At 36.1% G+C, this 25,746-nt stretch overlaps 1 protein-coding gene across 3 annotated transcripts in view; it reads left to right on the plus strand.

Moving 5' to 3' along the window:
• The window catches only part of CDC14B (cell division cycle 14B), a 43,939-nt gene that overhangs the window by 4,747 nt on the left and 13,446 nt on the right, over positions 1–25,746 (plus strand). For 2 of the 3 annotated variants that reach the window (XM_054281956.1, XM_054281948.1), the window contains exons 2-12: positions 3,120–3,213; positions 4,090–4,165; positions 6,088–6,180; positions 16,516–16,592; positions 18,201–18,267; positions 19,662–19,724; positions 20,595–20,682; positions 21,001–21,231; positions 23,014–23,152; positions 23,284–23,437; positions 24,208–24,308. In XM_054281956.1, coding sequence (XP_054137931.1) covers positions 3,120–3,213; positions 4,090–4,165; positions 6,088–6,180; positions 16,516–16,592; positions 18,201–18,267; positions 19,662–19,724; positions 20,595–20,682; positions 21,001–21,231; positions 23,014–23,152; positions 23,284–23,437; positions 24,208–24,308 — 1,183 coding nt within the window. Of the gene's footprint in view, positions 1–3,119; positions 3,214–4,089; positions 4,166–6,087; positions 6,181–9,786; positions 9,891–10,032; positions 10,163–16,515; positions 16,593–18,200; positions 18,268–19,661; positions 19,725–20,594; positions 20,683–21,000; positions 21,232–23,013; positions 23,153–23,283; positions 23,438–24,207; positions 24,309–25,746 lie in introns of those variants that run through there. The other variant, XM_054281964.1, reaches the window with a different exon arrangement.

Here is a 25,746-nt window from a genome sequence, read left to right on the forward strand (position 1 = left end):
TATTTTATGTATAAACTTTCAATCCTGCAATCAGATCCTTAATTAAGGAATTCTCCTTTCTCTTAATTTCTGTTAAAAAAACCACAACACGCTAATCCTTTATTAAATAGAACTTGGAATGTGTTTGGGAAAAAAAACCAGGTAAAAACAGACGTGGTGAGTAATACAGCATTTGTCAGATGCTGGACTGGTAAATCAGTAGAAGGGTAAATACACTTACAGGAAATTTCTTCATTCCAAAATCTCCCCATAGGAAGCATGTTAAAAAGATGGAGCCTGCTGTTTACATAATAGGGATTAATTGTTAGCAGTGCACAGGAATGGACAGCTTGTCAGGATATTGGCATTTGACTCACACTGCTCTTATTGTGAGGTACTTCTGTAAACTCATTAAACTCAAGTTTCTTTCAGGTGTTTTAAGAATAGCAACAATGAGCACAATTCAGAGATACCAGAGCAGAACCATTGCCAGTAGCAGTTCTGAAGGCCACATACACACTGCTTGCTCAAGATAGGAATTCTTATTTTTGCTGGACATTTTTGCAAGCTGCAGAAGCATTTCAGTAACTGTATGAGCACTGAGGATGCATGTGATTCTTTTATTCCAAATCTGGGTTTGGAGCAAAATGCTAAATTATTCTAGGTCTTTGACCTGTGCAAACTATATATATTTTCATTTTTGTTCTCCTTTTGTATTTGAAGATTTTGGATTGCTCTTTGCAAAGTACTTTTATATTTTCAAAAGTGATGTAAAGTTTCTTTGAAGAAGCTGAAGTGCAAAAAGGTAAAAAGGTGCTGTTTGAGTACCCAAGGAACTCAGTTTGAGTACTACTGCCATTCCTCCCAGACTTTGATGTGGTTATTGTTTGTGTACAATGAAGAGGGAGAGCTCAGTCTAGTTGCTAATTAGACTGGCACTTAAGGACAGATGCCATGGAGGGAAAAATTTTGGCTGCATATTCCTGCTCTTAACCCCCAGCAGGCTGGTTCAGTGAACTAACTCAGTAGATTTTTCCTTCTAAGGAACCTGGTGGCAGCTAGCCATTAAATCAGTTTAGAAGTGGTGTGAAATTATAGCTTGGGGCTGCAGTGACATGTGTTTAATCTAGCAATGCCAGTTTAAATACAATCCCTAGATATCACGTCCTCTCAGTTCTCCTTTCTGCTTCCTCCCTTGCCCTTGGTTCTCCTGCATACATTAGCTCTCATTCTCAGAGCAGAGGGAAGGAAGTCAGCAAAGCCACTTTTTACCTTGTTTTCCACTTTTCTTTTTTTTCTTTTTTCTTGCCTTCTTTTTACTTTTTTTTTCTCTTTTCTCCCTTTTTTTTTTCTTTTTCCTTTTTTTCCCTTGTTTTTGTTTTGGGCTTTTTTTTTTTAGTATTGCCCAGGGATACCTGTTACAGTTTCTAATTCATTCAAATCCACCTTGACAGAGCTCAATGATTAACACCGTGGTGGGGAGCTACCCGCAAAAGTCCACCCCAGGACTGCCTCTCTATGAAGCAGTTTTTGTCATAGCATATTTTGCACTCAGCTGAAGTATCAGTGCACTTGCTTCTCCACACATAATTCACTTTGTGGGCAGTTTAGTCACTTCTTAAATATGCACACATTTATCCTTTGTCTTGCTTTTAGGAAATGATTTGGTAAGTGCTTGGAAGTACAGAAGCAGCACATTTAGTACTTGAAGTTGCTCTGCTACTGAATGGGTCTATTAGAAATTAAATAAGCAAGTTGGATGCCTTGCTTCTTCTAGAAAGTAAGGAGGTAGGTGCCTGAGTTGCTTAGGAGGTACTATACATCCCAATGTTGCTCCTGATCTGTACATGTTTAGGCCAAACCACTCACATTGGGCTGCTGTTCTACTGATAAAAGCATTAAGAAATTGTACTCTTTTTGGTGGACTTTTCTGCCCTCACCCTTGAGATCCTAGTGTTTGTAGGTGAGCACTGAGCATGTGACTGTTGAAATATAGATATGGTAACTCCTTTCAGGGTGTACCTGGATATGTATTTTCAAGATGCAGGTGATGATTTCTAAGTGGTGATCATGGATGATGTTTTTTTGAAGCTTGAAGTGATTTTTTCCCCTCCTCTGCTGTATAAAAACTGACATACAGATTTTCCTCACCACAGATCATGTTTTGAAATAATACACGTGATCTGTTTTGATACTTACATAATATCTGTTCTAGGAAATTAATTTGAAAAAAAAAGCTTTCCTTTTAGGTCTGAATTTTAATTCAAATACTTTATGATGATATTTTCTCAGCAGGAGGAAGACAAGTATTGCAGTGGTGCTGCAAGCCTCAATTTTTATTGACCAATTACCCCAAGCACAGCAATTTATAGCAGGAGCACAGTCAGTGTTTAAAGTTCACTGGGGCTTCAGCTTCCCCGGCCATAAAAGTAATTTATATCTATGTGAATACCACTGGTATTTTTTTTCCCCTCAGCTTAACAAAGGAAGCCAGGGCAAGTACAAGATGTCTCCTGCCTGCAGACACACAGGCTTTGAACGGGCAGCTGGGATGGGGATGAGAATTCAGTTGGAGATGTCCAGGTGGGGCTTTACTGGTGCTCCCATGGGCAGCATGTTGGATACCTCCTGAGTCTGTTACCTGCAGGCTTTAATTTGTATGGCACTGCTGTCAAAATAATGGCTTTGCAGAAAGGAGTGCCTGTGTTTGGTGTGAGTGTGCTTCACCATTTAGTTTAATGTAGGGAATCAGAGGTGCAGAGGGATTTGTGCTTTAGTCTGAGGGGTGGTGTGTGTGCATTGGTATTTGGAGTGGAACCAAACCTGATAAAGGAGGTGTCTGCTGTGTGTGTGGGTGCAAGTCAGGCTCCTGCTATTTTGCAAAATCATCAAACAAGGAACACTTTGGGAAAGAACACTAAAGAGCTGTGGATTATGGGAATGCTGCTGAGCAAAAAGCCTCAATCTTTGTGTGCCTTGTTTGTTTAACACTGGAGAAATAATAATACCTAATTTAATACTTAAAAGAAGCTTTTCTTCACTCTAAACCATTTAATGTTGTCCCATTGACAAGTAATACTTCAGAGTTTCAGCAGAAAATCATTATGTTTATAAAAGCTTCCAATTTTCTTGCATTTCAGATCGCCTTTATTTTGCAATTCTCTACCAAAAACCAAAGAGTGGAGCTGCAAATACCCATTATTTCTGCATAGATGATGAACTTGTGTATGAGAAGTAAGTACCAAGTTAGGTTTTTTTTCCTTTTTTGACAGAAATAAATTAGTCAGAACAACAGCAGTGAGGAATTAGTCTCCTTGGAGAATTAATTCCATGAATTTGGTCTTCTAAGACTTCGTACCATGATGATTTATAGGCTTTTGAAGGGTTTCTTGCTTTCCCATCAGAATTTCTTAAAAACATCTTCAAAGCAGAAGCTTTCATTGTACCCATTCTTGTTCGAAGGCACAGAAACATGATACAGCCATATAAATTTAGAAGTGCACATTGTACTGCCAGACTAAAAGGGGTGTCTTTGGTTCCTCATGTATTAAGTGGAATGTCTGAACTTCCTAGAATCAGACAAGAAAATGGCAAAGTCAATTCAAGCCTTTATGAGCTGACAATGGATATATTATTTCCCCTGTAGTGAACAGTGTTTGTCTTTTACATGATGTGGAATGTTGCTAATTCTTCAAATAGTTTTGATCAAGGGCATGCTTGCTGGTTTTTAATACACTAATAAATCTTTATTCTCCGTGTTCACTTTTCTCTAGCACAAGTTGCCTTCTTTTAAAGTAAAGCTTATGAGGTCCTCTTTAAATAGAGTTTAAAAACTTTTGTCATAGAGTGATACAGTAGCGAGAAATAGTTCTTAAAGTCTGGGGTGTTGGTTTCAAATGGTGCTGTGTGTAAAATAAAAAAAATGTAGTCCATGTTTAAGATGACAAAACATTTCCTCCAACAAAACAGTATGTATTTATGTAAGACAGCACGCTTGTTTTTAGAATGATGTATGTATATCACATGTATATTATTACAACTTTGTGTATCTTGTTTAAAAAAAAGGTATTTACTGGGGTCATGTACAAGTTTTCTCATTTCTTCTAACAGTTTCTATGCAGACTTTGGACCACTCAATCTGGCAATGGTCTACAGATACTGCTGCAAGCTAAATAGGAAATTAAAGGTAATACTTGGGTTTTTGATTCAAAAGCCAATTATTACTGGCTTTTTAAAAAGCAAAAACAAGTAGGCCAACATTTCTTTTGTTGCTATTGTTCAGTTGCTTTCCTGTTTTCCTAACCCAGCTGAATTCTGAATAAGAATGCTATATTTTAGTGAGGTGAATTTAGGGAGGAGGAGGATCAGGGTGGAAAACTCACTTATTCATTCACTCACTCACTTACAAAAGATACACAACTGTGGCAGTAACTATCATTAAGCTTCTAGAAGATCAGTTGCTGAATTAATACAGCCTCTTATATAGGAAAAGCTTTTTTCCTGGAATTCTGTCCTATTGGCAGTCTGCCAGTATTGAGTGAGCTTGAAGGTGTAGTGCTATGTTTTTATTTGAAATTATTTTTGTTTGACTTGGCCTTCTCTTCTGATGCTGACATTCTTCAATAATGAACAACATTTGCTATTTAGTAGCATTGATAGCATTGGCCTGAAGGAGGCTGCTCTGCTTGTACTGCAGATTATTTTCTCTTACAGGAGCTGAGTAATTTTTGGGATTGGGCTCTTGATAAAGCATAGTGTGTTTAAAACAGATTTCTTAAATTAATTAACACAACTTACTACAAGTTAGTTCACCTTTAGTAGATGTTGGAGTATAAAACCTGTTTGGCAGATAAAAAAGCTTTTTTTTGTTAATGTCAATCGTGGTTTGCCTCTTCAAAGCTACTTAGATCTTTAAACTGCCACTGAACTGTGAGAAGTAGGAAATATACAGCACATAATAGAGTAAGAGGGTATTTTTTTTTCATTCCTTGATATCTGTCACAGATAATAGTTTGCAGAATCCAGACTTGCTTTATTATTCTTCAGGTTGTAGAAGCAATTGACACCCATGGGTGTGATGTTGCTGCTCTGTTCCTACAGGGGCACTAGCAGAATTGTCTCTGGCTAAGCCTGAGATAAACCTGTTTAGTGGTCTGGGCTGGGAGGTGGGAAACTCCCACGTGGGTAACTGTGTTCATTAGAGATGAGATTCTCTGATTTTTGTATATTGGATGCTCTGAAGCAACAAAATAGTTGCTTCTATGTTATAGTCCCTTTCCATGTCTTGTGTCTGACATGTTAGGCTTTCTGAGAACATATTTCTGCTACTGATCTGAGGTTTTGTCTTGAATGCATTGAATCTGGTATCTTGAAGAGGTAACACTGCTATTTAAATGCATAAAATGACATTTTATGATAGCTTAGCAGTTGATCAAAGTGGGCAGTTTCAAGCACATCAGAATTTATTTCAAGGGCTAGTTAGGGGATAACAGCCACCTGACGTGTGTGTCCTTTCTATTGAAAATACCATTCCACCCACATTCTAAGATACATGGAGAAACTGTATGCCAAGCCAAGAAGACACCTAAAAAAAGTAGTTATGATAAAGTTTAGAAATAATTTCAAAATATTTTAATCTAAGCAGGGTTCTGATCCTTAGAAACAAATACTAGTGGATTTATCTACATTTGAGTTTGAAAAATGAACAAAAAGGTGTAACTCTGATTTTAAAATTTTTACAACTTTAATATACTTGTGTTGCTTCTGAGAATGCCTCTTTCTGTTCTCATAAATTGCTATCTCTTACATAAGGCTTGAAGTAAAAAACACAAGCTAAAAATACGAATGCATTTAAGAAGAAAAACAACGTATTTCAGTAATTTCTATCAAAAATTATTTTGGCTGGATACTGGGGAAAATACTGGAAAAATTTAGGTAGGGATGCAATGCAGTTTTCCAAAGCTTCTGAGGGACTAGTCCACAGTCTTTTTGGTTCTCTGACTACAGCTGGATGAAAGGAGGTAAACTCTTGCATTTCTCTGATTTTATAAAAGAAGGTATAAAAGGTCTAAAATGAAAAATCATGATCTTGTTCATTTCTTGATACAGTCATTTTCATTGATAAGGAAGAAAATAATTCATTATACTGGCTTTGATCAGAAAAAGCAAGCAAACGCTGCATTCCTCATAGGCTCCTACGCAGTAAGTATTTAAATTTTTACAACAGCTGCCAATTGTGTTAATTTTTTATACTCAATTTTTAGAACAGCAAGATAAAAACAGTACTTTCCTCTTGAATAATCATTCTACTAATGTAATTATAGTAATGAAGCACATAATAAGGGAGTTTCTAAGGTCCAGAATATATGTTAGTGAAGTTGTATGATTTCAGTTTTTTTCCTTCCTACTGCCATTTTTGTTCTTAAGAAATAAGAGCATTGCTGGAAAAAAAACCAGTTTTAATAATTTCATTTGGAAAAGATCATTGCTTCTTGAAGTTTTGCATTTCCCCAACCGCACAACCTCTTTTCTTTTTTTATAATAGAAACATAGTATTTTGCTTGAAGTATAATGTATCATTTGCCCAGTGCATATTTAAATGAACCTCTCCTTCCCAGCTGCTTCTTCTCTAGTACAAAGTAATCTCTTCCATTAATCTGGGAGAAGCAGTGAGAATGTGTGATGGGTTCAGAGCCTGTCTAAAACCTGGGAAGATACAATGTGGCTGAGAAGGTACTAAGCCAAGTCTGTGTCCGCAGAGGAGTAAAGGGCTGGCTTTATATCTCAACTGCATGTGTTTGCTACGCGGAAATGTAGTCAAGAAATAAAATGTTGAATTCTTCAGGCTGTAAGCTGTGATACACCATATTCAGGTTCTGTTTTGACTTTTAACACATCTTGGTTGTAACCATTTCTCTTGTTTACTGAGTAATAAAATGAAATAAGAAGCTATGCACTTTTTGATGTTGGAGATTTGAGAGATTGGTTCATGTAGCCTTAGGTTATTCCTATTTATTGGCTGCAAAGGCTACACAGTAGTTTCTGTGACGCCGGCAGTCTCCTTGCTGCCTCTCTGCATCATTCAGGATGTCCACTTTCTGTTCCCTGGGGTTTCTCTGTTGTCTATATTCTATAGCACTTCTTACAAATTGAGAACTAAATTTCAAAACATGTCACTCTTGGTATTTGAATTGGGAATGTTGTTGTAGTCCTGTGCAATCTTAAACTGCATGGAGACTGGAAATATGAGTAATTAGGCTTGTTTGCTGTTAAGGAATTATGTTGACAAAACAGCTGCAGCTTTTAGGAAATATGTGTTGTAGTAGCACTGTGTGGCACGGCAGCTGACATTCTGAGCAGAATTTTGGTACAGAAGATTAACTAATGGCAAAACAATCTAATAGGAAAAAAACTGTGGTTCACTATGCAAAAGTATACAGAAAAGCTGAAATAAATCTTATTTTTGATCACCTGGTAGCCCTACCATGTCACAATAATAACATGCAAGTGAAGGTAAGTTCTTCAACAGTCTTGAATAAAAGATTAATATGTATGGTTTATGACAATCCAAAGCACAGTAATTAGAAATGGAGGTTGTTGTACAGATGAATAGGCAGTTTCTGCTTTAGAGAGCTGCAGTGAAGGAAGAGGGAGTTGAGAGTAAAGAAAGGATGCTTGCTCACCAAGAGATGATGACTGCCCAGTCAAGGCATGTAGTAGGGCTAGTTGCAGACACATGGCATATGGCAAAAAAATATGGCAAAACCACCATTGTTCTCAGAGTCTGGAGAGGTGCTTAAGTTACTGTATTGTACACATTGAGTATTTTGGCAGTTTCCCTGAAAGGCCTATGGGAAAGTGAAGCACAGTACTAGTATCAGTTGTATGTAGGCATGTCTATCTTGCAAATTTGCAAGTCTAAGATTGTGAGCTAGCTCTAGCTAGATGCTGATTTTCTTTCCAGTGCAATACATTTTGACTTTGATACTGCTTTTTCTTTACAGTGGGGTAGAATTTCTTCCCAGTTTTGTGTAGGAGGGATTCCACTGAAGAAAGATCACAGAAGAAAAACTATGCCCCTGAGGCTTTTTTTTCCCCATGGCCTTCTTTGATGATCTTTCATGAAGAGGCAAGCTTAATTACAGAGCTCATTGCTCAAGTGTTCACACATATTTGTCCCATATTTTTGCTTTCTGTAGGGAGAATTGGATTGTTGTCTGTGGAGCAATCAATGATATGGGATCTGTTCAGAATGCCTGATAAACATGTCTATCAGCATATTTCATGATTAAAAGGAAATATTGCTTACTTCTTTATTAAAAACATATGTAGGCTTAAGTGTCTACCTTTCTTAGTTTCAGAATGCTTTGCTTTTTGTTGAAGATCCATCCAGATACTGGTCAAATTTTTTAAGGAGTTTTTCTATAATTTTAGTTAATCAGACTGTGTCTTGTTGGTAATACTCTTTGTTGCTTGAGCTGATTGTCATAATTTATTTTCTGATCTTACAGTGTAAGTTGTAGGTTGATACTGTATTTTGTTTTCTGTGGATTGAATGTGTTTTCTTACTTGATTCTATTTATTTAGCTTCATGATAGGTTCCCATTTCAACAGGGTTGAGGAGCTCTGTGGGTAAGCAATGCCTTACTTTGAGGGAGTTCTGGTTCATTCAGGGAAGAGCAAGGAAGTAGAAAGGGTCTTTGCAGATTTGTGCAGACAAGCACAAAAATAGTGCTTGTCTACTTTGGTTGAAAGTGTTTGATAAGCACAGTTTTGGGGTGCTCTGTAGGTGCAGGTGCTACAAGTTACTTGCTAGGAATAACAGCAAGGTTTTCAAGAATAGCACGGCACAGTGAGTCTGTGTAATTTCTGGTTTTGTTATCTTTTGGGTTTTTTTGAAGCACAGTTACAGTTAAGCTATAAAACTGTAATGAACTGTATATGACTATCTCTCCTCTGGGACTTCTGTGTCCTGATAAATGTTCAACTTCTGAGCATGTCTTTTCAAAGGCTTGTTGACCTCAAACTTGTATTCTTAAACAGAATATTATAACTTCTGCTTAAAGGAATTGCAATATATTGGCATGATTTTTCGTTTGTCATCTTTTGTTCAAATGTATATGTGTGTGTATATATCATGTGGGGATATGCTCCTACTACTAAGGCAATTATGAAAGTCTTCATTAACTGTGACGTGGTAAGGGCAGCTGTTAGTGTTCTTGTTTTCAAGCAAAATCTGTTCTCAGTCTTTTCTTCACAGTTGATGTGTTTTAATGTTTCCCCCATTCCCGTTCACCTAACTTGTCTTTCTTTCCTCTTCAGTGGAGATAGTTTATGAACTCTCCAGACTACATACTTCTTTCTCCCCCCTCCTGCATCTCCTGCTTCCTTCCAGGTGTACTTTGATGTGACAGCACAGCCTAACTCAAGCTCTTCAGTATAACATGGCCTTAAGATTGAAGAATTAAGTTTACAAATTCATTATTGTATATGTAGCTTTAGAATAAAATACAAATTTTTTAGAGTAAATCTTAACAATTTAGACCTCAATCCCTTTATTGTTCATCTTTCACCTATTTTAAATCTGTATTTCATTTCTAAATTTTTGCAGACATCATGGGAATAATATTCTTCTATGCAGGTTAGCAAAAATTTGGCACATTCAGCCACACAAAGGGTAGCCAGAATTCAGTGTGTTGGGGTTGAATGTTTACACTTTATTTGGGTGGAGGGGGAAAAGGGAAAGAAGGGGGGTGGGGGGGGAAGCTTTGTTCTTCACCTTTTAAAGAAAAATCTTTTCCTTGAAAGCTATCTGCACTGTTCAGGCCTTACCACAGTACCAAAGCAGCAATGGTCTTCTGAGTTGATATCTACAGTGGCTTCTCTTGATTTTCACCAGGACTTGGCTGTGGGTGAGGAAAGTCTGCTTCTTCCATCATTGCTCCTTCTATATTACGAAAGAAAATGTACCCTCTGTGCCCTGTCCACCCGATTCCCAAACTCCCCCCTCTCCCCTTGGCTACATTAACTTAGTAACAGTGTTTTTTTTCTCAGGCCTGGCACTAATTATGTACTTGGAGGGTGACCCTTCCAGGGTACCGCCCCATGAACTGCTGTAATTCAGGTCACCTTCTCCAGGACTCATCTCTGTACTTTGTCTATTTTCTCATCTTCTTTCTTCAGGGTAAGCAGCGTTTCCTTCATCCGTTCTAATCCATAGTATTGGTTTTTTGCCTTTTCAATTTGTTAGTATCCTTCCTAGTTGTGGGCCTAATGCTGGGTAGAAGCTGGAGGTTGGAGAATCAATTGGCACCCACTGCTGTGATGTTGAAGTGTTCTGTTCTTAGTGTGACACTTGCAGAATTATCTCTGGCTAAGCCTGAGATAAACCTTCTAGTGATCCAGGCTGGGTGGTGGTGAATGGATAACTGTGGCAGTGCTCAAATTTAGAGTGGGTAAACCGTGTTTACCCTCAGCTATGTTTTGGTGAGAGGTGCTTGATGAGCAAGTGACAGAGACTAGATGGACAAAGTACTGACCTTTCATTTAAGCAGAAGTTACCTGGAGTCTTGGCTGTCTCTGAGTTTGTGTCCTCTAAAATGCTACCTTCTCTGAGTTGTATTTGGGAAATCATGATTAATCTTCACAGCAGCAGCTTTTCCTGCTGTTGCTACTAGGTTCTATTCCAGTATGCTCCCACAAAACTGCTTGTCTCCATAGAAGAAGAAAGGTTGTTCTTTTGGAGGTCCCTCACTCTATAGCCTTAGGTTGCTTCCTTATCTGGCATAAAATAGTGATGCGCCCGATCCAATCAGTTCAGGGTTTTTTATACTTTCCTCTGCTGTTTAAAAGGTAATTGGAGGTTTCTTGCTTTTGTTTATGATGAACAAAGAGAGTTGCCAGAGACAGGCAGTTATCCACTCCCTGTCTCTTTTGTCCACTTAATGACTGTGTTTCTGCTAGTGACAAAACTGTTGGCCATATGCATTTCTTCACTACAATACAAATCCATACAGGAAGCTTTTTGTTCTAATAAACTTATATTTTAATTTTGCAACATCTAACATTTTGTCCTAAGGAAATTGCTAGAAATTTAATCTACTAACTGAGTAGTATATCCAATTGAGGTTTTAATGAAATAAAATATTTGACAGTTTAAAGTTACAAAAACTGTATGAGTTTGTGTTTGAGTCTGGTCACACACAGCAGTTATTTGTTCAGAATGAGTTTAATTGTTTGCTGTTTACAGCAGTTCAGGCCATCTTGGAAGAGTGACATTTTTGGAACGAAGTTGTATCACATAAAATTCACTTGTAAACAGTTTAAAATTAATTATCTCATTATTTTCTGGCTTCTAAGTGAGCATGGTTGGTAAAGTATATGATTTAGGTAGCAGCCTTAAGCAGATTTTTCATTTGACGGTGAACAGGTGGATAAACATGATTGTATTGAGCACATCATAGATATGAATTTAAAGTGCTATTTACAGACTTGTGTTGATATAGTTTCTAACTGTAAAGCTTATTTCAATAGCCTATTGAAAAAGCAACAAGTTATGTCATAGATTATTATTACTAAACATGTTTGGTCTTATATGCAGCATTATTATTTTACTTGGCAGTGCCATGTATTGAAAATTAAGATGCCTTTTTTAACCAGAGACTCATTTCCCTTTCTACCAGGAATACTTTGTGTCCTATTGTGAATATCATTCCAATGATTATAACTCCAATCTATAAAATGGTTGCTTGAAAAATAAGGCTGGATTGAAAACACTAATGAATCAGATGAAAACATGGCTTGCTAAAAGCTCTCATTCTCTGGTTGATTTTAAATGCTCCTAAATAAAGACTGGGTCATGTAATCCTACAAACCCTTGTATTTCATTGAGTGAACTTGAAGGCAGCTGTTTTGACTGCACAGCACTGTTAGGAGGAGTGCTTGAGAGCACCTTTCCCAGTGTTCAGTGCTTGGATGGTTCTTGACCATTCACAGAGGTGCCTGTAGTTCCTTAATTAGAAACAGATGTCCTAAATGGAAAGGATTATTAGAGCATTGTTAGTAGTTCAACTGCTAATAGCAAATTCCTGGCTATATGTTGAAGTTCAGTAGGATATTTTTTTTGTATGCATAAAAACCCAAATTTCTAAATTTTCTGTATACACATGATTGCAGATTGTGATAAAATGATATGTTTGACTTGAAAGATATCAATTCCTTCTAATAACAGTTTTCCTGAAAGGTACTTAAGTAGAAGATTTCTAAAATATTTTAAGGGTTTTTCTGTTTTTATTTGTGTATGTATAGATAGGTATGTATACTCCTATCTGCACTTGAATATGACTGTAGGAAAATTCTAAAAGCTGAACCTGTAGATGCATGCTGCATTGACTAAGCTTTTTTTGAAAGAAGGCCTTTTTTTTTTCTAATATTTCCCTAACTGCAGGAAAGAATCCTCTTGGGAAATAAGTGTAAAATTCTAATAGTCTTTTCATCATTTGTATGTACACAGAAGAATAAAAATTATCCCAGAGAGTGAATGCTTCTACTAAATAACTGCTAATATCATTGCTTTAAATTTAGTTTAATATTTTTATCTTTCTAGTAGTCATTTTTGTTGGTTGCTTTATTAGCATTAACCTAAGAAAACAGCTTTATTTGTGAAGGTTTTCATCATAGAAAGCACAGCAGAAACATAAGTTGTAATCAGCATCTGGACAACTTAGTTTCAGTTGTTGTATATTTTGATTTCTGGAGTTTGTCTTCTCTCATTTCCTCTCCTTCCCCCAGTACATACCTCATTAATTTACAAATATGTCTTGTTTTGTTATTCATCAGATCAACATTTCCATTCTCTTCTTTTCTAAAACTTCAGTTTTCAGTTTTTCTAAAACTTTCAGTTTTCTAAAACTTCAGTTCTGCTTGCTGCCTTAGAACGTCCTTCTCTCTTTCAACACTTCTGTCTGCTACAGATATTTGATCACTACTACTTTCACTTTCCTGTTTATTTGCTTTCTTTAGTACTTTGTTCATTCACATCATTCCAATGAAATTGTTCATCTTTAAGGCTTCCCTGGCCTCCTCCAGGTCAGAAACAGTAATATATTCAGTTTTATATAGATGTAGATGTGTCAGAAATATTTTTTTAACTGAATCTTTCCTTAACTGCTAACTACTGCATTTTGGTTCACTTCATGGAGCAGTGTAGGAGCAATCCCTACAGATAAGGGGCATTCAGTCTGCAGGAACAGACTAAACCCAGCTGTTAAGCTTAAAAGCTGCTAGAAGTTTTATATAGTAAATATGTCGGATCTGCAAAGCTGGCTCTCTGTCTACTGATGGAATTCTTTTGGTGCAGACCATTTCCTAATGCAGATGTGTGGCCTCTGCTGCCTTGACATCTGTTGCTTCTCTGAGCTTTGCTACTTCAGTCTTACTTGTTACCATACATGGAATTTGGTTAACCCCAACTAAAAGCAGGCCCCACCCATGTTTAGCCTTCATCCAGCCTTGGTTACATCCAGGATTTCTAGCTGTGTACTCCCTTAACCTGTGGCAGAAACTGATTATGTCTCCACTTTGAAATCACAGCTTCTTGTGTTGTGTTACTGCCAAGATACTTTCCTTGTGAAGTAATCATCTGTTTATGGTCTTTCCCATTATGTGTGAGTGTCATTCTTCCCTTTTGAAGCACTCTATACCATTGCACTCATCTAGCTATTCTCATACTAACCAAATTTTTTTGCAAGCACTTTCAACTGAGAGCACTATCTGACCATTTCATCAACTGCTGTCTCTGCATCTGTTCACTTGTTGTGTCTTTTGTGTGTGTGGTAGTGTCATAGCTGTGTGTAACAGGATTTCTCTTTGTTTCAGAATAAGTTTTCTTCTTCAGTAAATATGCTGCATTTTGCTTCGGTTGAATAATACAAGTTGTATTTTTGATTTGCAAAATCAGATTGGTTTTTTTTTTCAATGTCCTTGTATGGAGGAAGTATTCTTATGTAGCTGTGTTAAAAGTCCATACACATACGGATGGACAGATGGATGGATGTTGTTGTTATGCATGTATGTTATGTATGTTAAAAAGGTATTTCTAGCAGTTTCACTGGTAATGTAATTTCAGAAGCAGGATCTGTGCTTGAGAGATAAAATAGAACTAACTAACTTATTTTAATTCAACACAGTGAAATGAGAAAAAATTCTGTCTTGCAGCTGTCACACTTGTAAACAAAGTCTTCTGCATTCTGTCTTGTTTCCTTTAAGAAGCTGGTAGCTCAGAAAGGCCAAGGATTTCTATCAAACCTCAGCTGAGCCTTTATAAAAGCTTACAAAATCATGTAGTATTAGTTGCCTTTCTATTTACCTGTGGTACGATTAGTACTCTATATACTACACAGCAATAGCACTTAAGTCCAGTTGGACATTAGGAGGAATTTCTTCACAGGAAGGGTGAAGGATTGATTAAACATTGTAATGGCCTGCCCAGGGAGATGGTGGACGAGATGTTTAAGGGAAGACTGGACGTGGCACACAGTGCCATGGTCTAGTTAACATGGTCGTGTTTGGACAAATGTTGGACCAGAATGATCTCAGAGATCTTTTCCAGCCTAATTGATTCTGTGATTCTTTAATCCGGTTTTTTCCAGGTGACTCATTTCTGGCTACAAACCCTGTCTAATTACTGTCTGTTTTTTAATTCCATTTCATGTCTTGGGTTTGTAAGTTTTTCAGGAACAGGGCTCTCTTCCTGATAAACAAGAAGTGCTTGATGTGTATGGTTGCTGGCAATATGTTGTTCACTGCCCTGCAAGATGCAAATTAGGACTGTAGCAAAGCACACAATTTGAAATTTCTTGGAAGATAACCTTTACATCCAAATCAGGCAATGAATGCCTGTAGAATAAAAAATGAATTTTGCTGTCAGAGGCTAAGCTATTCAATGATACTTGGGGAGGCTTTTGAAGTATCTTTTCTATTCTGAGTGTATACTTGCAAATATAAATGCAGGAGTCGCTTATCTCTCCCCAGTGAAGCACACACACACAAAACATGCAGTTTTCATTACTTAGCTATGTCTCAAGAAAGATTTATTTTTCTGTTTTCTTCTGCCAGTTTCAAGGGAAGAATGCTCTGAAAATACTTAACACACTAATTGAATCAGGAAAATCAAAGGGGTCAGCTGTTGGCCATGTCTGCTTTAGCTGTCTCTTTAGGTTCTGTTTCAAGCTGAGTTTGTTTGTTGGGTTTTTTTAACAACATCTGTTCTAACTCTTGTTTTCTCTGTGTGTGTGTGGAGAGAGGATGTTTAAGGTATGTTAAGCCATTTGTTCAAACTGGCCTTGCGGCAGCATCAAAGAAATTTGAAAGGCAATGCCAACATTTTAAAGAAAAAATGTCCAGAGCAGCAGAAAGTAAATACACCATGCCTTGATTTTTGGAAGATATTTAATTAATACACATGAGGATTTTTACTTTCAAATATCTCTAAGGGAAAATGTCATTAGTATAAAAGAAATAAATAATTTTACTGAAAATTAGTGGAAAAAACCACAATTTTCTATAGAGTATTAAAGCAATTTCAAAGAAAAAGTATTAACTTGAAATTACTCAATATTGACCTGTTAATGACAGCTTGTTATTAACAGTTGTTACCTCCTGGCCATGCTGGGGATGGTGTTTAATGGTATTTGAAGAAGAGATATGCAAAAAAGAGGAGTTTTAGGTATTCTTTAAGGAGACCTTAGTGTTAAAGGCTATCCAAGAGGGATCAGACATGTTGTGATGGAAGACCATACGGATATTTCTCGTAAGTTGGTCCTTTGTGAATTCTTTTCTGAGTGTTTTTGACAGTAGAAAGTTCAATTCATTCTGCTCATAGTATTTTGCTTCTGAAGCTACAGATTTCTTTTTGTTGTTATTGATTTTGGGGGGTGGGGGGGATGTTTGCTGGGGTTTTTTGTTCTTTGTTTTCTCTTAGTTTATGACATCTGGATTTAGTTACTGGATATTGCCCCAGCAGTGCAAAAGAGGAAGTACAGAATTTGGATTAATGCAAATGTTATGTAGGAAGATCAAACATAAATAACTGTTTTAGTCCTGTCTCCTGTGTGTATCCACAATTTGTGTACTAGATGATAGCTTTACTGATATCTCTGCAGGTTTTTATGTTTTGATTTACATCTTAAAAGCTTAATTTAAACAAATTTACAAACTGGTGAAGCCAAGTCATAAGATAAATGTAAGAATTCAGTTGAACAGGAGCCTTTTCACTGCAGTCTATAGCTGAACAACTCCTGCACAAATCTATAAAGATTGTTTTAAAATATATATTTCTTTAGATTGACAAGATTTTTTATTGTTTATGTTAGTTTTATTGTTGCACACTTGAAACATTTGTTCTTGATTCTACTCTTTTCCAGCACTTTTGCACTCTGTGATAATTAATTATGCCTTCTGTAGTAAACAAATTACTTGAAATTATTGAAGTCTGTCTTAAAATAATCTTTTTCCTTTTTTGTCTTTTTCCAAAAATAGATAATATACCTGAGAGAATCCCCAGAAGATGTGTACAGGCTTATATTGTCAGGAAGTGTTTCATATCTTCCTTTCAGGTAAATAACAAGTTGATAGAACTTTCTGTACCTTGTTATTTTGAAGAAGAATTTTTCAGTACTAATTTCTGCTGTGTTGGTTTTCTGGGGTTTTATTTTATTTTGTTTTGTTTTGGGGTGGATTTTTGTTTGTTTGAGGGGGTTTTTTTGGTTTGTTTTCTTGTGGATTGTTTTTGGGTGGTTGGTTTTTAGGTTGCATTTTTTTGGTGTTGAACTTTTTTACTTGGGACACACTCACTGTCCTAACCTTAGGTATTCAGTGAATCAGAGGTGTTACCAGCTGGTAGTGAAGTGTCCCAGCAGAAGGGGAAGGAGCCCCACTGTTTGTATCCACTCATTGAGCTTTTTAATCTTCCTTATTGCTTCTCACTTGGCAGTCTGATTTTGTGCCAGTAGCTGATAGTTAAACATATCAAAATATCTGTCATTCACCACAGAGGGCTTGCAATACTTAATAGCACTCTTCATGCACAAGGAAGTATTTGCAGATTTCTGCACATATTTGGCAAGTAGGAAGTTGTCATCATTGTATTCCAGGAGCCATCTCTGTTGCCTGGCCCTACTGTGCTGTGCCTCCAAAACATATCAGAGTGGTTGCAGTTCCCTGTGAGGACCACGGCCTAAGAATGTGAGGCTGCTTCTATCCGACTATAGAAGGCTTTATCCATTTGTTCCTTCTCATCACATGGTCTAAGAGACACGTGCTACTACGATGTCACCTTTATGTGTCCTTTCTTTGACTTGAGTAACATTCTATTATTTCTGTCTCCTAATTTCTGCCCCTTTTCACACTGATTCATAAGGAAGGAAAGGATAGAAAAAATTACTAGAGACAGCTGTCCGGGTTCTTCAAAATTCTTCTTTATCTCAGCTGAAATTTGAACATGAAATGTTTTCTACTTATTAGAAACATTAGCTGATAAGGGCTGCATGCTCTTAAGGTGTTCTGCCAAGGCATAATGGTTCTCTGGTGTAGATTCAGTTTAATTTATTTATTTACTTCACTATAATATTTCTGTGGAATTCGTAATCTGTAGTGCTTATGAAATTTTGTAATGGTCACATACTAAGAACATGCAATTCCTGGATCAACAGAATTAAAAAACTTGTCATTGAAAGGAGCTGTTTTAATGAAACTAGTTTCTCCTCTTGTATAAGCATTAACTATTTATGCTTCTTAAGGAAAATATTTTATTATGTTTACTAAGGAAATTTTTTTTTTCTATTTTATTATATTTACTATAATTTATTGTATAATTACTATTAGATTTATATATTGACTATATTTACTAAATATTTTAGTATAACAGTCCATGTCAGAAATTGAACATTTTTACTAACAGTCCATGTCAGAAATTGAACATTTCTGCTTTACAAAAACTGTGGCTGGAGTAATCTTACTCTTGTATCTGTTAATATAACTTATTTTATGTTGTTATTCTTGTAAGATTCAGCGTATGGGAAATGAAGTAATCATTTGATATAATTATTTCAGTTTAATAATCATTACCTTGAAGTAATTTTAAAAGGTGTTTTACAGAAGTATCTTCAATTGCTTTCACTTGGATTAAAATACAGTAATTATGTTTTGGTCATTGTATCTTATAGGGATGCTTCCTTTGGTACTTGCAGTTTTCATCTAACGCTACTGGACTGTTTTCATGCAATAAACAAGGTCAGTAAATGAATATTTTTTACATTTCAAAAAAATAGCTAAATGTTGCCCATCAGAAGAAGAAGGCTCGGGAAACTAGGATCCAATTAAAGCTGTGAACTAGCAGATCTGCTGATTGTTGCCTAGTTTACTATGCATTATGCATTGTCACAAAATAGATACAGCATTCTTAGAAGTCTACCAGTACTTTATATAATCAACAAGTGAAGATATTATAGAGGGAATTCTGAGTTTTACTTGTGTAATCTATTGGGACAGTAATTCACCTCTAATCCTAAGAGCTATGTGTTAGGTTTATTGTATGCCCCCTGGTGTTATGCATTAGGCTGAACATAGTCTTTCAAAGGGTTTTGAATGGGTTTGCTATATACTTCTGGCATTTGCAGCACATGGTAATGATTTCAGATTTTGCTTTAGTAATAGAAATAGAACAAATGTTAGGAGGTAGGTGCTTCTTTTTTAACTATAAAATTATAAAATCTCGTTTTTATAGCAATATAGCAGTGAAGTAATGTAGCATTAAAGGATAAGGGAATCGAACCACATTATTTTTAGTCTGTATGAATAGTGAAATGGAATTCTGCAGCTCTCCACTGTACTATTGTGTTTTGTATAATGGGTATCTCTACCAAATAGTGACATTTTTACTGGTTAAGTCATCTTCTTGAAGATTGGTGATTTTTCAGCTTTTCTGTGTATTTTGAAATTGGTTATTTGTATGCCAAGACTGGTGCATTGTTGTTCTTGCAGGTGAACAAGAAGGAAAGCTGCAGAAGATTAGATAGTAAAAAAGAAAATTGGAATGTAGTATTTTTAATATCTGGAGATATGAAGTTTATCTGTGTTTGTCTTCCTGTTTTAACAAGTGGATAAACTATTAGTTACCCAAATGTTTACATTTTTTATAGTTTTAAGTATTATGGTTGCGGCTAATTATGGGACATCATGAACTCACAGTAATATCTACTTATGACTTTGTGACTGCAAGCAATTTGAAATCAGTGAAGATATTAGCAAATAGAATTTGTGCACAAAAAATATCTCCAGTCCTTGAATGTGGTCTTTAGAATCTACATAGAGCTTCAATAGATATTTTTTGCTGGTTATTTTTCTTTTTATTTTGTGCAGCTAGCAATAATGAAAAGACTAAATGCTTCAGTAGTCTGGGGTTTTTATAGTGATTTCGTGAAAACAAAAAAAGTTGATTTACTAGCTTCACTTATATTGAAACTTACAAACCTAGTTTGAAGCAAGACTGAGTTTTTCTGTATTCTTAAGTTTTGTGAAGAAAGAAGGGGAGAGTGTGTATTAAAGGACTTCACATAACCAAAACCAGTAATAAACTGTCCTCATTGAAGAGGCATCTTTGTTAAGAATTGTGTTCTGAATTTTAGGCTTTGCAGTATGGTTTCCTGGATTTTAGTACGTTTGATGTAGATGAATATGAGCATTATGAAGTAAGTGTTCAGTATCAATCTCTTGATTTGTTTGCTGTTACTAATGCTAAAGCAATTGCTTATAATTTCTGCTATTCTTTTGTAGTATTAAGTTCCATTTTTGTTTTGTCTCTTTAAGTTATGATGGTTAAATAAAGGTTCGTGGTCAGAGAGAGAATAGTAAAATCCAGATTTAAGCATAATTATGTTCAAACATGGGGAAAAGCAGAAATCAAAATGGAAATAAATGGGAGTCTCCTTTATTAGTAAAACCCTGGATATTCTTGAGCAGTCTTGATGAAAAACTAAAGGGCATACAAGCCCAAGTCTAACTGAATGCTAGAGGACAATCAAAGCATGTATTTGAGGACACATGGCAAAAATGTAATAACACTCTTTGAGGTAAAGAAGAAAACAGGGCTGGGAAACTCCAAGTGCATAAAATTCACTTTGGGTCATAGGAAATTATTGTCACAATGAAATACTGCAACTCCTGACTCTATGCAGTCTCAGAAATGCAAAGCTGCCAGATGTCTGTAAAGAGAAAATTAAATGGTCCTAGAGCTGAAAAAATAATTTTATAATTTGTGAATGGTGGTAAGGCCAATTGGTAAGACCAATTTAGAATCCTATAAAAAATAAAAATTTGAAAGTTGCTCTTCATCTCAAGGGCATCAGTTGCGTTGTTCTACACCTCTGATTTAGAAAGACAGGGACAAGGGAGAAATGTGAGGTTGAGAGCATCTGTCATCCTCATGAGAAAGCAGCCAACTAACACACCTTCCTTTGACAAAAATTATACATAAATTCTATCTAGCATGTGTTTTGAAACAATAAGGAAAAGCCTTAAAATACAGGGATAATGATAAACCAAGCATTTTCTCTTGACAGAGAGCAGAAAATGGAGATTTTAACTGGATAATACCAAACAAATTCATTGCCTTCAGTGGACCTCATTCAAGAAGTAAAATTGAAAATGGTATGCTTAAAAAAGGAGGTGGGGAACACAAGCCCACTACTTTCTTAGTTGATTGTTATCAGTAAGAACAAGCTTTAAAAATTGTTCCTCAAACAGTGTGTTTTTTCCTTGGCTCTTTTCCTTTTATAAGAACTCTGGCAGTAAAATTTTAATGCTTGGTTTAATTGTATCTGACCTAGGTGATTGTATTAAAGTTCCATTTTCAGTTAGTCTATTTCTTGTCTCTGTTTTGGGAGTATTTTCATATCTTTTTTTTTTAATATTTTTTATTTCTTCAGTTTAAGCCTTACTCTTTTTTTATCTTCTGTTCTCAAATAGGCTATCCCCACCATGCTCCAGAGGCTTATTTCCCATACTTCAAGCAAAAGAAGGTCACCACTATAATTCGCCTCAACAAAAAACTGTATGATGCCAAACGATTTACAGATGCTGGATTTGAGCATTTTGATCTCTTCTTTGCTGATGGAAGCACACCTAGTGATACTATAGTTAAAACATTTCTAAATATTTGTGAAAATGCTGAAGGTGTAATAGCTGTCCATTGCAAAGGTATGATGCAAAAATCAGTTTATATCACTAGTGATGTTTATAATTACAGTTCCTGAGCTATTTTGCAGTATAATTCTACTATATCTAGTTAGTAACATCTCTGCCAAACTGCAACTGTTCCATTAAAATTATTTCTATGATTCTGTTCAGCATTTAATCTTCTAATTTTCTTAAGTACCAGAAAAATCTTCCAAGCCATTCCCAAAATGAGACTGGGGAAAGTGAGATTTACAATATTAATAGCTGTTTCTGCTAGAAAGTGTTAGTACTTTCAAAGGATGCTTTGGGCAGGCCTTTGAAGTCCTGTCAAGTTTTCTCTGAAAATACAGGTTTAAATATACCAAGTGGTAAACTTTTGGAAACAATGCTGTATTTTGGGGAGATTTCTCAAAGTATATGAGTGTTCTTCTATAGCTACCAAAATCTTCATCCCTCAGAAACTATACTAGTTTGGGCACGCTCTGAATATCCATTCCTCCAGAGTTAGACTGCGAAGATTTTAAGAGCCTGGCCAATGCAGCTAGTATAGTTATTGTTTTCAGTTGTTCTAGAGGCAGTATGTTTCCCTTCCCACACCATCTTTAATAGTCTATCAGACATTTCTTCTCCACAACTTTGCATCACTAGTGTATCTGATAATGCTGTGATTGAAGGAGAAGGGCCTTTTCTTAACCTGTTTCTTTGGACTTGCAAAGACTGCAGTTTTGTTCCTGTATCTGCCATCTATTTGCTGCATTTAACAGAATTATACTGGAAAGTGAAAGAATTGTTGAAACCAGCATCTTGACTCTGGGAAAACAAGTCCATACTCTTATTCTTCACTGAGGTGATAAATTCAGGCATATCACTTAATTGGTTATGCCAGAATATTGAGTATCAGTGATACAAGTCCTTTGTTATTATTCAAATTAAGGTGTTCTTTGGTAGATGTCATACTAATGGTGTCTAGACTGTGCTTACTCTTGAGGAAGTGTAGAATGCTGTAGCCTGTTCCTAAAGCTGTCATGGAAGTCATGGAAAGCTAGAGCAAGTTCCTAAAGCAAGTCATGGAAGCTACTGTGTGTTTGTCTTGGCTGTTGTGTTATACAGAAGATTTTACGGTGGTGTTGATCAGTTAATTGTTAAATGAGCTAAGGTGGTGTGTGGTTTGCATGTGCAGCAAGTGATTAAGGAGAGATGCCACTTAGCTGGAGCAGTCCTCTCTTGTTTCTCATGTTTTCCCAAGGTAAATAGAACTGGTTTTAGGGCCATTTTAAATGAGGTTTCTCACTCTGGAGTACTTCTTTCCTGTGCTAGCTAGTGCCCAGACTTGCTTATTGCAAATTTTTTTTTTTTTCTTGGGAGTTAAAGAGATTAATTAGAGGGGGCCTGGGAGAACATCTGATTTCAGTGCAATGTATGATTAGTTTGCAAGAAGGTGCTGGGAGAATTCTGAAAAGAAAAATAAGGCCAACTATTTTATCCCATGCTTATAAACATTCTCCTATCTTCATACATATTCATAGATAGATAGGTAAATAAAGGTAGCTAAACTTACAGATATTGGTAAAGTTGCTGGCTTTGGAGGGTTACCTCACTCAAAGAAAATATGGACAGTGTTAGTAACCTTGCATATGATGAAACAGATTAAAGAGTAAGTTTCCCTTACCACATTTGATAAGTAGGGGTTTGTTTTGATAAATTAGGCAGGTAACTACTTGTCCAAGTAACAGTGTCTGTAGTTACAACAGATTCCAGATGAAGATGAATATATAAAAGAAGCCATTCTTTTATATTACACAGCTGGTCTTGGACGAACTGGCACACTTATTGCCTGTTACATCATGAAGCATTATCGGATGACAGCTGCTGAATCTATTGCCTGGATCAGAATAAATAGACCTGGTTCTGTCATTGGACCACAACAGCATTTCCTGATGGAGTAAGTAGATTGAGTGTAAATTATTGCCAGAAATAAATCTAGATGTCTTCTTCTTCTTCTTCTATTGTACACTTAACAATCCTCAGTGTTAATTTGTTGTGTTTTGGGCCTTTTTTTCCATGTTATGATAGCAAACAGGCAGAACTTTGGACAGAAGGGGATATTTTCCGAGCAAAGTTGAAACGAAACCATAAAATTGCTGTAACAAGAATTCTGTCAGGAGTAGATGATATTTCAATTAATAACACAAGAAACAGGAGAAGCATCCAAAAGGACATTGAACTGGTAACCATCCAAATATTGTGCTCTTGTAAAAGTTGAAACTGTTGAGAATCTCTCAGGTTTTGAAAAAACCTGTGAGTGCACAAAAACTTTGTTAATCAAATTTTTTTTCTGTTCACCCTTTTTGTATAAAAGGATATGGGGGAGGGGGAGGAAACTAGGGATGGCAATTATGAAAAATGGAGTTTAGCACACAGGTGAAGTAGGAGCATCATCATGTTTTAGTCTTCTGTAATTAGGTCAACAATAGAAAAGACATACATTTTGCAATCAAAAACATTGATTTCATTTTTGATTGTCTGTTGCTTCACTGTGTATATTTAAATGGAGGGGATGAAAGGGTGGGTTATGCTTATCATTTTTACTCATTTTAGTTTCTAAGTATTTGCAACTTCTGTAATACCTTTTTATGGTGCTTTTTGAAAAAGACAGTACTGCTGTTTTAAAAAGGCAAGTGAAGAAGGGAAATGCTGTATTTAGTAACGATCATACTGTACCTAAGCAAAGATTTTATAATGTATTTCTTCCAATGCTTTAAAAGGAGACAATATTCCAATGCATGTAAGTCATGACACCACTTAATGGTTTACAGCTTCTAAGGCAGCAAACAGGCAACAGGAAGAAACAGAACTATATATATGCAAGTGAATTTCCTTTGACTTTATCCTGTTGAGATAATTCTAATTTTAAGCTTTAAGATAAAGTTAATTCTTATATATCAAAGTGCCTATATTTAATCTTGATTTATCCCTTTCCCCCCTCCACTTATCCAGTACAGTGATGATGATGAAACAAACTGTTTAACACAAGGGGATAAGCTTCGTGCTCTGAAAAGCAAAAGGCAAACAAAAGCTCCAACTGCATCTCCACTAGCGTAAGTCAGTTTCTGAATATATAAAATGCCAGAAACACTTTTATCCTTTTCTTCATGCATACTTCCCATTACCCACAAATTTTTACTATCAATGCTGTTTTTATTCCCTTAAAACAAACATGAGGTTCACCATTTCTCTGAAGGCTTGGTGAATGCTGAGGAGGCAGGACAATTTGGTTAAAGAACTGCATGACTGAATTTCTAGTTTTCTGCATAGTTTTTGATGTTGATATTCTGCACTTTACAAGCTCCTATAGCACTTCTGAATGCTTTTCTTTTAGTTTAATCACAAACATTCCCTTGTCTGTCCTGTGGTAGTATAAAAGCGAAAGAATATGACTCTTTGTGGTTTTGTTTGATTGGCTCAAGTAAGGTACGTCCTGGTGTTTGAAGTAAAGTCAGTAAAGTCAGATTTGAAAGAAGGATTTTTAGATTCCTTTCATTTTCTCTTCCTTGGAAGAGAACTTTCCCTAAATCCTGTAGGCTTTGTGATAATGTCTGGTGAATCTGGAAGGCAGAGTAGCCACTGTTTCAGTAAACAAATTCAAAGAACTGTATTTCTGTCAGCGAAGCTGCTAGTCTCTTTATTTTAGACAAGTCCTGAAACATCACCTGTAAAAGAAAGTTTGCATCTTTTGTAGCTTGTAAGCACCGTAGGTACAAAATACATCTGCCTGCTTTTAAACAAACTGCAAGTGAATGCAACACTTGGAAAACTTTGCAGGATTGCATTTGATTGCTAGGAAAGCAATGGTGACCCCTGGCTGTCAGACTTTTGGTAATCACACATTACCAAAGTCACAGGCCACAGTCAACATGACTTTTATTGTGTTGTCCTTCTGTAGGACATGATGCTGCTACCTTGCTGGAATTTTTATTTTCTTTTTCTTCTTTTTCAAGATCACCACTGTCAGTAGACTTTTAGAAAAAGTGAGAAGTATGTAGTAAAAATGGCTGAAGGTAAAGGAATATATCTCTGGAAACCTTCACACATTGCTATGTCTGATTTCTGCTTTTGTTTTAAATTACTGTCTTCTGTTCATGCTTATCATTTACACAGGCAGCCATATAAGAAACAACATACTCAGAACAAGGACTGTGCCCAGCTGACTTAAAAAATACCCAAATGCACCACCTCAGTTACTTCAAATAGCACAGTAAAAAACAACTACCTTGCAGATTAGTTTCCAAGGCACAGAAGTGCCTTAATTGTCAAGTACTTAATTGCCATACACTCACTGTATGTTCCATATGATGAATGTGGACTGTGTGATAATCTATTCAGAGCCATTGTCCTAATACCTTCTTAATACAAAACCCATCTACTATTAAAATATTATTTGGTTCATGAAACATTCTGCAATATGTCTGCTCTAATTAGTTTGTACTTGTGTAGAATTAAACTAACTGACCTGGAGCTGATAGCTCATTTTTACAT

This window comes from Melozone crissalis, unplaced genomic scaffold (assembly GCF_028551555.1).
Source record: "Melozone crissalis strain CALT ecotype California unplaced genomic scaffold, PUWL_Pcris_2 ptg000005l_1, whole genome shotgun sequence".
NCBI lineage: Eukaryota > Metazoa > Chordata > Aves > Passeriformes > Passerellidae > Melozone > Melozone crissalis.